The 12,447-nt window shown below is 47.3% G+C and overlaps 1 protein-coding gene across 2 annotated transcripts in view; it reads right to left on the bottom strand.

Annotated features, from left to right (window-relative positions):
- The window catches only part of FAM124A (family with sequence similarity 124 member A), a 116,545-nt gene that overhangs the window by 79,518 nt on the left and 24,580 nt on the right, over positions 1–12,447 (bottom strand). For both annotated transcript variants that reach the window (XM_035003457.1, XM_035003458.1), the window contains one exon: positions 9,284–10,017. In XM_035003457.1, coding sequence (XP_034859348.1) covers positions 9,284–10,017 — 734 coding nt within the window. The remainder of the gene's footprint in view (positions 1–9,283; positions 10,018–12,447) is intronic.

Raw genomic sequence — 12,447 nt, 5'->3', positions numbered from 1 at the left:
GGGGGGGAGGATGGGTTAGCCTGGTGATGGGTATTAAAGAGGGCACATACTGAATGGCGCACTGGGTGTTATACGCAAACAATGAATCATGGAACACCACATCAAAAACTAATCATGTAATGTATGGTGATTAACATAACATAATAAAATTTAAAAAAAAATAAAGAGGCAAAAAGTACAATAGCAATTCCATTCAGATGAATACAAAACAAAACAAAAACAGTTTTAGGAAGCTCTGTTCACCTTCTAGACACTTCCTGTGACTTGACTTTTTTCCCCTTTTTTAAAAAAATTGATATATAGCTGACATGTAATGTTATATTAATTTCAGTTGTACGACATAATGAATGATTCAATACATGTATACTGGGAAATGATCACCACCAACTTGTAACTTGTGCTCTTGATGTTCTATCCCAAGCCTGCTCTTAAGTATAATTATAATACACTTTAAAAGGTGAACGTGCCCCGGGCAGCGGTAATCAAACATGAAGCAACAACTGGGTAGTCCCGCCTGAGAATATACTGTGCCTGGTGAAGGTGCAGAGAGAGTGACCGGCAGCAGCACTGGGAGCTGGCCGGAAATGCAGGATCCAGGCCCCGCCCTGCACCTCCTGGACCAGCATCTCTGCAGGCGGGCCCCAGGAATCTGCGATTTTCATGCCTGCTGAAGTTTGAGAAGCACTGGCAGAGGGAATGTCTAGGCCCCTACCGGGTCCCTCAGAAAAGGACAGGGGACAGCACAACCAACATGCACTCATGAGTGAGATGTGTCTAGGATCATTGCCAGCCCCTGACCCAACTCCCACCCCCCCATCTGTTGCTGGTAATAACTGGGAGTGGCAGTTACCAGATCTAAATCTCAGGGTGTGCATCTGCAGCGTCAGGGTACATATGGTCCCCTTTGGTAGAGATGCCAAGAGGGTAAAGTAAGGTACTGGAGTGCAGTTAGCCCCAGTAGCACCTTCTAAGCGAGCAATTAATATTTATGATCACATCATGATTACTTCTTGGCTAAATTCTTCCCTGTCAGCTCATACCCAGGCAAAAAGCTGACCAACTGGAGATGGTCTGCCCATTTCTGGGAGCTAGGAGCAGAGGCACCATACTACTGCTGTGTGTGTCTTTGGCTTTCCCAGAGACGTTGGCTGGCCCCTCCCTTCCTCTTCCAGGCTCCCCTCAGAGAAGGCCGCTCCCATGGCCTGATGGAGGGGCAGCGGGGCTCCTGTCAGCATGACTGCTGTTCTCTGTATGGAAGAGAAACAGGCCCTGGCATGAGGGGCAGGGAGAGGCCAGGGGAGGCCATCCACACTTCCTCTTTGCCCTCTGCCCAGTGTTCCATGGCTCAAGTCCCACTGGAGTAGGCCGGCATATACCACGGCCCAGCGAGTGCTCCCCTCTGCGCCTCCCGGCCCAATCTCCTCCTCTGGGTCCTGTTCACTGTGCATCCCTCCTTGTCCTCCATCTCCTCCTAGCAGCCGTGCCCAGGCTTTCTGCTGTTCAGTCTGCCTCCACTGGGCAGGCCCGAAACCATCCCAAGTCTCCCCCTTCTCCCCCCTTCCGTCTTTCCTTCTTTTATGCATTCGAACACCAAGTGTTGGATCTGTGCCAGACACTATTCGGGGCATGAGGGATACACCAGTGGGCAAATCAGATAGAGTTTCTGCCCTCAAGGTGCTTACGTTGAGTCAACATAGAGCATTCTAAAAGGAGGAAGAGCAAGCAGGGCCGGGAGCAGGGCTGCTGGTGCGTCTGCGCTTGAGAGCACAGGGGACAGGGTGGCCGGGCAGGCTTGCTCGTGAGGGCACACGGAGTGGAGACCCGAGGGGCCTGCGGGGGCAGCCACGTGGCCACTGGGGTCGGGGTGGGGAAGGGCGGTGGTGGCCCAGGCAGAGGGGACAGAGAGGCCCAGGGCATTCTGAAGGGTGGACAGCGAGGCAGGGGGCTGGGCAGAGTGAGGCGGGAGAGGCGAGAACAGCGCAGCACTGGGCCTGCTGGCCACCCGGGGAAGCAGCTCATATTGCACGTGGGACGGGACGGGCAGCCCCCCAGGCTCTGGGCCGAGGAGGTGCAGGTCTCACTTATGCTTTGAAGGGCCCTCCAGCTGTGCAGTGGAGAATGGGCTGCAGAAATAAAGAGCCGCTCAGGGGCTCCTGGGGCAACGCCAGTGGCCAGTGGCGGAGGCGGCGGTGGCGAGAAGCGTGCAGATTCTGTGTGCATTCTGCAAGTGGAATAAACACAGGAAAACCTCAAAATGACTCTGGCATTTTTGTCCTAAGCATCCGAAGAATGGTCTTTTTTTTTTTTTTTTTTTTATGATTTTATCTATTTATTTGAGAGAGAGCAAGAGTGAGAGAGAGAGACAGCACAAGTGTGGTGAAGGGGAGAGGGAGAAGCAGGCTTCCCGCTGAACAGGGAGCCCAATGTGGGGCTCGATCCCGGGACCCTGGGATCATGACCTGAGCCGAAGGCAGACGCTTAACCAACTGAGCTACCCAGGCGCCCCTAGTTTGCCTTTTCTTGTGTTGGTTTCTCCCCAGATGCCCCCCTGCCCTCTGATGACAGCGCAGAACCCTGACCGCTGCCCCAGGGTCCAGCAGCTCTGCCTGGGCCTTTGTGCCTGTTGCTGTCCTGGGGCTCCCCTGGATATCCCAGACCCATGGCCACCCTCAGCTCAGCTCAGGCATCTGTTCTGCTAAGAAGCCTCTCGTGACCCTGTGGCCCCTGGCCAGCATCAACCAACCCACCCTTTGTGTAACGACAGCTACCGTTTCCTGGTTCATGGGTGCTGGGTGGCACCTCAAAGGCATTCTTTCTATGTGTCTGAGTAACTCTGCAAGGCAAGAATTAGCATCCTAACTGTTCAGATTAGAAAACAGTCTCAGCAATGTAATGTCACATGCCTGGTGACACTCAGCTAGTAAGTAAGAGAGTTAGGGTCCAACCCCAATACATCTGACTGCAAAGCCTGTGCCACGCACTGCCCTGTAGGAGTACTTTAAATCACAGCACCTGGAACATTCTGCTGGATTTTTTGGTTTGCATGACTGCTGCCTCCACTGGATGGTGAGCTGCTGAAGGGAGTAGGGAGGGACAGTGTTGGTACAGAGGGGTTGTCCAGTAAATGTTGGCCAAAGTTTCTTCCTTCAACATGGGATCACAACCCAGACATAAGAGGTTATAGGGTGGTTATGCACCCATTTGAGATTCATGGCTCTAGGCCCTCTTCCCTAACCTCAAATTCATTCATTCATTCATTTGACAATCTAGTAGTAGAGACAGATAATATACAAGAAAACAGATACATGTACAAAATAATTTTGGATAGTAGTAAGTGAAAAAAAAAAAAGATAATACAATAGGGAGTGCCGGGTCAGAGAAAGGGAGCTACTTTAAGTGGGGCAGACAGAGAAGGCGTCTGTGAAACCTGAATGATGAGAAGGAACTTGCCATGTGACGATCTTGGAGGAGATCATTCCAGGTGGACAGAACAGTAGGTGCAAAGGTCCTGAGGCAGGAGTGAGCTTGCTACATCTGAGGAACAGAAAGTAGGCCAATGTGGAAGGCATAAGGAGCAAGACGGGAGGGAAGTGGGAGATAAAGGTTGAGAGGTTAAGTAGTGGCCAGCTAATATAAAGCCTTAGGCCTTGGTGAAGATCTGGAAGGAACTGCAAGAGCCACGAGAAGCCTCTGGAGAGTCTTAATCTTGAAAGAGATCTGATGCACATAAACACATGCACACAAACTGTGCTTGGGGTCCAAGGACGGCAGGTTCAAAATTTCTGCTGTAGAGTCTAGTTCTGGAGTGCATGGGGTGAATCATAATAAAACAAGCCTCACTTCAACGTTTGCTCTGTTCTTTCCAACCTCATAGAGTAGAAGAATGATGTGCCATAGCCTCACAAAGAGCAAGCCTTTCTCTGCTTTCTTAAAAAATGAGTCTCACCCTGTGCATTGTTGGCAGAAGGAGAAAACGGTACAGTCGCTACGGAAAACAGTATGGTAGTTCCTCCCCACAAAAAATCAAACACAAAATTACCATCGGACCTGGCAATTGCACTTCTGGGTACATGCCTGAAAGAAATAAAAGCAGGAACTCCAACAGATATTTGTACACCCATATTCATAGCAGCATTATTCACAATAGCCCAAAGGGGGACGCAACTCCAGTGTCCATCAACAGATGAGTGGATAAACCTAATGCGGTATATTCTTAAATGGAATATTAGATTTAGGAAGGAAGGAAATCCTGACCTGTGCTAACACATGGATGAACCTTGAGGACATTATGCTGAGTGAAATAAGACAGTTATGGAAAGACAAATACTGTATGATTCCACTTATGTGAGCTACCTAGAGCAGTCAAATTCATTTGAGACAAAAAGCGGAGTGCTGGTTGCCAGGGGCTGGGGGTGGGAGAAGTGGGGGTTGTTTAACGGGTAGAGTTTCAGTTTTGCAAGATGGAAAGAGTGCTGGAGCTTGGAGATGGTGGTGGTGATGTTTGCCCAAGAGTGTGAATGTACTTAACTGAACTGCACACTTAAAGATGGTTAGGATGGTTAAGTTTTATTGTTATGTGTATTTTACCCCAGTGGAACATTTTTACGAAGTCTCTGGAGCCCACTCAGTCCCTCAATTGCATCCCCATCAGCATCTGTCTCCCTGCCCTCAACAGCGTTGGTGTTCCGGGTATCCCGAGATGGACTGTCTAGTCAAGCCCCTCGCGCTATGTGAAGAAGACAAACTAGTTGGTGTGGATGAGACCTTAAAATCTCTCCAGCGAAGAAAGTCCCAGATGTTGAGCCTGGCAACCCTTAACAATTCTGTGTCAGATTTCTTGCCTTTTAAATCTTACTTAAATCTGTTTGTTTTAAACTAATTTCCTCTTTTGCCTTATGCAGACACAAAGAACAGCTGGTGACCATCCTCTATGGAAAGAGACGTCCAAAGACTTAGACGCCATTGTTAAATTACCTTGTTTCTCTGACGATGCAGAGCCACCCGCTTTCAACATCTCCCAGCCTACAGCTGCAGTCACATTCTCGTTGTGGGACTGAGCTTTGGGCCCTCAGCTGTGCTTTTGTCTGTGTGTCTGGGGGGACCCCGAATCATTTCTTAAGGAAAGCTTTGGCCCAGCCCACGGCATTCCCGTGGCAGGCCTCCAAAGGAGGCAGGTAGCCTTCCACTGAGGCCTGGGCCCTTATCAGGTTCCTGGGAACTCTCTAAGATGATGTCAGCACACGACTCCGATTGGCTGAGGTGCAGGACCTGTGACTCGCTTGACCAGCTCCAGGGCACAGGTGGATTACAGGCACTTGGCAGGGAACAAGAAAGCCGAGCTCACCGTTCCTCACTAGGTACCAAAAGCCTGCCTAAGAGAAAGCAGATCTGGGGAGATTCTCTGAGGATGTATCCCTCCCTCTGGGATGAAGCCCAGTCCTTGGGAGCGGTGGGGACCGCTTTGTTTTGCCCACCCTTCCTCTGTGCAGTGGTTTTGCTGCACCACGCTTGGCCAGGCAGCCCGGCCCACTCTGCAGGCACCATATAAGAAAGAGGCTGAGAGGCCTTGGTGCAGTTATTCTAGAGGGACTGTTGAAGGTGGGCTGTTGACTCCACTGTGGACACAGGAAAGTGGGGGCACTGCTCCCAGGACTCAGAACCAGGAGTACTTGTGCATCTTAAACATGGTGTATTTTTACCTCATGGACCCTAAATCCTATCGCTGATGATTTTACACTTTGTTTCTGCTGCTAGAGAACTTCAAGTCAAATATGGGGACTATTGCTGGGAAGAATGTTGTCCAACAGAACTTTCTGTAATGGAAATTTTCTATATCTGTGCTACCCATTATGGTAGCCACTAGCCACATGTGGTTTAGTAGGACAGAGAAAATGTCTTAGAAATGGATTTAGTAAGACAGGGCAACTGAATTTTCCATTTTAATTAATTCAAATTTTAAATTTAAATGGCCACACGTGGCTAGTGGCTACCAATTAGCTCTAGACACCATATGGGAAATGCATGCGTTTTGGATGTCACTTTTGGTTCATCCGACTTTCCTATCAATATATTCCATCTACTTCAAGTCCCTTTGCTGTCTGATTATTTTTATTAAACTTTTTGTCAGCTATCCTCAATCTTTTTAAAATGTGAGATCTACTTATAAGTACAAAAAAAAGATAACATACGCACATTCCCAATTTCTTTGACTAGGTACTTCTTCCCCCTTTTGTGCAAAATAGAGTAATTAATGTTCATTTAAGGGAAGGGTGTCATTTACAGGAAGGGCGTCCCCAACAGAAGTTGGGGAGAGGCCTTCTCTTCTGTTTCTTTGTTCTGTTTCTTCAGCTGGGTGCTGCTTACACAAATGTTCAATTTGTATAAATTCATTGAGCTGTGTATTTATGATGTATGCACTTTTCCATATATTATTTATACTATTCTTCAATAAAAAGTAAAGGGAAACATATAAAGAGAACCTGTTGGGTCCAAGGCACAATGTTAGTTTAGCTCTACGGGATATGGAAAGATTCACAGAACATGGACCATGACTCCAAAAAGCTGCACTTTAGCATCATCGAGCATTAATGCAAATTTCTGGGATGCATTTTTCCAGAGGGATCTTGGGCAACTTCTGATGCTAGCAACTCCCCACCCTCCTCTTCCTTGCTTTCCTCCCCGGATCAGACAGTGCCAAGAAAGAGTTTTAGGAGGAGGAAGTCTTTCTTTCCATCTTAACAGATCTTAGTCAAAAACATTCCAAATTCTTATAAAAGGCTGAGTAGCCCCCAGAAAAAACCTTTAATCTTTATTGTCTTCCAGAGGAATTAAATCAGAGGAGGAGGTGGCTGGAATATGGAATGTTCATGGGGCAGGATGAGGAAATAAAATTCAATCTATATTTTAAGCAAGCAACTAAAAACTACCAACCAAGATGTGTTCCAGCGTATAACTCTGCTCAACTGAACAAAAACATTTATATTAAAAATTATAATTGAAAATATAACTCGGGAAACATACACTGCTAAGGACGATGTGGTTAAAAGGCATTCTCTCAATGGGGTCCCTCTCCATGACTTAAATATCTTAATTTTTTTTTTTAAAGATTTTATTTATTTATTCATGAGAGACAGAGAGAGAGACAGAGGCAGAGCGAGAAGCAGGCTCCCTGCGGAGCAGGGAGCCCGATGCGGGACTCGATCCCAGGACCCTGGGATCATGACCTGAGCCGAAGGCAGACGCTTAACCGACTGAGCCACCCAGGCGTCCCTTAAATATCTTAATTTTGCTAAAGACTGAGACATAAATTTTTATACTTAAAAGTAAGTTAAAGAGCCAGGCAGGTGCATATTTCATGCTAGAGCAGAAGGTTGCTCTCTGCAGTGATTCAGTCCCAGTAACCTGTATAAATGGCCATCATCAAGAATTACGGGGGGGCTATTAGTCATTTCTGTCTACATTAATTTACCTCCTCGACATATTACTATATTGAACAAAGGCCTGCATTCTTGAGACCCAAGATACAAATCTTTTTTCTTACTCTTTTCACACTTTAATGCTCGAACTTCAAAAGCCTCCACCTGTACAGATTTTATAACCATTTAAATGTGTGAATCTTCTTTGAAATATTCTTTCACTGGTTCCTTTGAGCACAGCCCAGGCCAAGCTTTTATACTTTGTTCTTTCACTTACGTTATTACAGGCATCGAGCGAAAAAGTATTCTAATTACTGCCAAAAAAGAAGAAGTGCCTTCAAAACAATCACATTCATTTTGGTCTTTTAGTATAAACAAAATCCTTCCATTTACTTTTACTTATTCAACTGCATTATATTTTGTGTACGGCATTGGGAATCTTCAAACACAGAAGAATTTTGTTCTCACACTTCAAAACAGACTATAGAGCAAATGCAAGCTAGCATTCAGTTCACTGAATAAACTGATATTTAGTTTCTTATCCTTATAGCTCAAAGGAAAATCAGAAAATTATCTGTGTCCTATAAACAGTAAATGTCTCAGAGGAGATCTTTCTGACTTGAGCAAAGTGGCCCGGCTGTAGTTTTAACCAGTTTTTTGACATGTGCCAAGTTCTCACTTCATTTTGTGATGTGTGGATTACAGTTCTGATGTTTGATGCCAAAATCAAGAAAAATTACGAAGCTGTGGTTTGAGTGATTTGAGTAACTACCTGTGATTTCAGTAACAACGATCAGCACCTTTCAAGATAATGGCCCTTAATGCACTATCAACCTTCTCCTTCCAGGTAGCCAAATGGGAAAACGGAGATGCCCGAGCCAGATGTTTAAAAAAAACAAAAAAACAAAAAAACCGAAGTCCTATATGCTTGGAACTGTTTTACATGCTAATTCCAGAAAGCCTGGGTTTAGAAAGCATTTATTAGGTCGGGCCAGGTGTGGGACATTCTTAAGTCTATGTGCTGAATTTTGAATTCTCGAATATGGTAATTAATGATCCTGAAAGAGTGTGAGGCAACCACTGGAAGGATGGGAGGAGAAAGGGGTCCAGGAACTGAGTGAAGGATTAACCACAGAGTAACAGGGCAGTCTACTACATCCATTCCCTTAAAATGTACTCATTCACCTCTTCCCAAGCTTACTGAAACCAAAAACTCCAAAGGCATCGCTTACTTCTTAGAATATTTATGAGAAAGTAATTTTTTAAGTGATCACTGGATTTTAACAACCTACTTACTGCCTAGCAGTAGAAGGGTGGACGGGTGGATGGTGGGGAGGCACGAGAGGGAAGAAGGAGACATCTATCTTCTCTCAATATATTCTACAGTTTTCTAAGAGCTGGGTTTTCCTGAAGGTCCTTTGTGGAAGTGAAGAATACACTGGTAAAAACTCCCTAAGTGTGAGGGAGTAGATTCAGGAATCTTAAATAACAAGGTCCCTGGGTTACAAGCTCATCTGCAGTCCCCGGGAGCCACAAGAATTCATGGCGGCTCAAACAGCAGGTGAAGAGGCGCGCAGAGGACCTGGCAGTTGCTTGCTGAGGCATACAGCCAAGGCAGTGCAGTGAAAACAACCAACGCAAAGAGCCCTTGATGCCTCTTCTGTTTAGGCAGCGTTGGGACACCTTGACTTTGTCTGAGAGCCAGACAGGGGGCCACGGATCCCTCCTTTTTCTTAACTCATTGCTCTTTACCAGGTACTGGGGTAACTGGGGTTTCTGGCACAGCCAACCCGCTTGTTTCTCTGTTCCCCAACCCCCAAGAGACAGGGAGGTAGACACAGACAGACAGACAGACTTCCCCCAGGTACCTGCAGGAGGATCTTGTTCCCATCGAGGTCCTCCGTCTGCCATCGGCCCTCACTGATGGGGCTGCAGGGGTTGGGCAAGAGAGGCACGAGCTCACCAATGTCCTTGACCCGGAACTCCAGCACCGAGGAATCGGTGGGGACGGGGGTCTGGTCACAGGGCAGCCTTTTCAGGGAGAACTGGATGTCCACATCCAGATTGGAGAAGATGGGGAAGATGCAGAAGTCCGTCTTCCTCTGGCTGGGGCTGCGCCGGAGGATCAGCTCGTAGAACTTGAGGATGTCGGCGTAGTTGTCGTGGCGACAGTAGATGGTGAAGCGCACGATTTCCTTGCCGTAGTGCACGGGCCGGATGGCCCACAGCGGGGTCCCGGGGGCCAGCGTGAAGAAGTCCTGGCTGCAGGGCAGGTAGGGCAGGAACCTGCCAGGCACGCGCTCCGTGTGGTGGTGGCGCCAGGGCGGCCGCTGCAGCGTGCGGTGCAGTTGCAGGATCTGCTCCTCACCGTACTCCTCCTGAAGGAAAAGAACCACGGCCAGCGCCGGCTGCGCCACCTTCCAGGGCTTCCGCCGCCGCCGGGATGCCCGCCTTTCCGAGACCCGGAACAGCTGCAGGTCTGGGTGGATCCAAGCCAAGACCTTGTCGATGGCCTCCTGCAGGGGTTGGGATTCCCCCGGGTCTGCAATGATGTGGATGCTAACCAGGAAAGGGTCCTGCGCCTCCTCCACCGAAAGCTCACCTGGGGGCACAACAAGAAAAACAAATGGTGACTGTCATTAAAAGTGTCCTGTGATGACAAGCAAGGCAGTGACAGGAAGAGAAGCTAAGGGCTAACTGAACTGACTCCGCGATCATTACGATTTTTGGATCCCAAGTTTGCCCACAAAAACGCTGGCAGCCCAAACACGAGAGAAGTATTATTGCTAGGAATAGTCCCCAAACTGGGCAGGGCTAGGAGAACCCCCCGTACTGCACCAGGTTGAGTGCACTTCCTGTTATGCAGCAGAAAGTCAAATCTCCACTGATCTGGAAGGGATAATACGGCCAATAGAGAAGATGCTGTCTCATTCAGGGTATACCATTTAATATTTCCCAAAGCAACTGCCGTGCCTTACCCCCCAAATGGTCCCTCTACCACTGCACTCCTCGGATTTGCTTATTGCATTGGTTTTTCTTGTTCATTCACTTCACAAACATTTATGGAATCCTTTCTTCACGCCTCATCCTAGGTGCCGTGCGGACAGATAAAGCCCTGGCTGGGGAGGCATACGGCCAACGGGGGACTGATGCTGGGGTGATCTGGTCGTGACCATCTTGCTGCTGGAAAGAACGACACGGAGGAACATGGGGCTGAGGCGGGGCGGGAGGCCCAGTGTTTTTGCTGAGGCCGCTTACTGGGGCTGTGGTTAGGGCTGGGGGAGCATGGTGGGACCACTGCTGCCTGTGGAATGCTGTCTTTGGGCTTCTCCTCAGGCCACGTCCACTCAGAAGCCCACACATCTTGAGTGGGTTGTTTACCCTCCCAATGTCTCTGGCAGAAAGAACATCTGGAAGCACTGAATTCCAAGGGTGAAGTTGACCATTTAACTTGGCAACACTATCCCACAGGGTGAACGGTCTGCTGGCCACACTGGCGTATTTCTAATTCAGAAATATTCAGCCTATTTTCTCAGATAACATGATCAGAGGCTTGTTCTTTTAAAAGATGGCTCTATTTGCATCTTTACAGGCTTTACGACTCATCCAAGTGAAATCAAGAAATCTTTAAGTCTACTGTGACTTGGGGGGCTAGATTCACCTAGAATGTAGATCTGCCATCACACACATGCCTCACAATGTCCACTAGGGTATCAGGTAGAAGTCACTCACGCAGTCAATAATGTTTGAGAAGTGTGATGTGCTTTTAGGAACAATAACCTCAATCAATTTACAGGATAAATAATTTCTTTTTCTAGCTTTGCAAGACATGCCAAATGAGCTTGCAGGTATATTTCATCATATTCATCTGTGATAACATAGTTTCAATTTTGTTGGATCAAAACCTGTCTGAATTGTCATCTCAACTCTGTTAAATTATTTCACTTGGGAATAGTTAATTCAGTTTGTTGTTGCCTTTCTTATGTACTCATTTATTTACACATTTGTTGAGCAATCAATATGTATCAGGCACTGGAGAGACAAGGCAGCTCGTATCATTGAGTCTTATGGGAGTCTGTTTACATAGACTCTGGTGTGAATCGTGCTGCTCCCTTAGAGTTGTGCAGTGTACAACCTGCACACCCACAGCAGTAGCCCTCTGAAGAACCATAAGCCACAAATAACTTCATAAACACAGTCATAAAAAATTAAAATTCAATCTGATATGTGCCTATAGGAAATACAGTAGAGTAGCATTTTAGGCAGGGGTTGGATTCTAAAGTCACCCTGAAGTAAAAATTACCTAGAGACAATATTACCCCTGAAAGTCCCTTGAATTTCCAATATAGTATTGAAGGTCCTACTTGCAGCAAGACAATGCAGCCAGATAGGTGTTCCTCTGGCTGAACACCAGATGAAACAGCAGGCTTGCTGCATGGCTTGTGTTATAAAAGAACAGTCTTGTATCAGTAAGCACTAGACCCCCACTCAGCAGGCTGTGCCTTTCACCCTACAAGAGGCTTCCGAAACATAAGGATGACCAAGGTAACAGCAAAGTCAAATCTCAGTACTTCCATGATCATGGACTAGAATGGTAGGTGGCATTGTTCAACCCCTGCCCCCTCTGGCTGAGCATGTAGTCTTGAATTTGTACGAGTTAAATATGAGCATGATGTAATTCCAATTTACTACCATGGGACAAAGGAAGGAGCAACGTTTCCTCCAGAGTGCTTCTGGGGAGGTTTTTCTGGAGGAGGCACCACGTGAACTGGGCCTGGAAGGGTAAACAACATCTCACTCATAATAACCTTCAAACGTGGGGGAGACCACTGCAGGAAGAGGGAAGATGGTTTACGAAGGCACAGAACTGTGCAAAAAAACAAGCACATTTGGAAGGGGGTGGTGAGTAATTCTGAAACATGGCAACAGATGCAGTGGGAAAAATGGACTAGCACCAAGTTATACGGGGCTTCAGCTCAATTTGGTAGTGATAAGGGGCAGTGGAAAGTTTCAATAAAGGGACGTGGGGCGC

This window comes from Mirounga leonina, unplaced genomic scaffold (assembly GCF_011800145.1).
Source record: "Mirounga leonina isolate KUSES-001 unplaced genomic scaffold, KU_Mleo_1.0 Mir_127, whole genome shotgun sequence".
NCBI classification, from domain to species: Eukaryota; Metazoa; Chordata; class Mammalia; order Carnivora; family Phocidae; genus Mirounga; species Mirounga leonina.
Note: the sequence above shows the minus strand (reverse complement) of the source record. Positions and strands in the feature narration are given on the sequence as shown.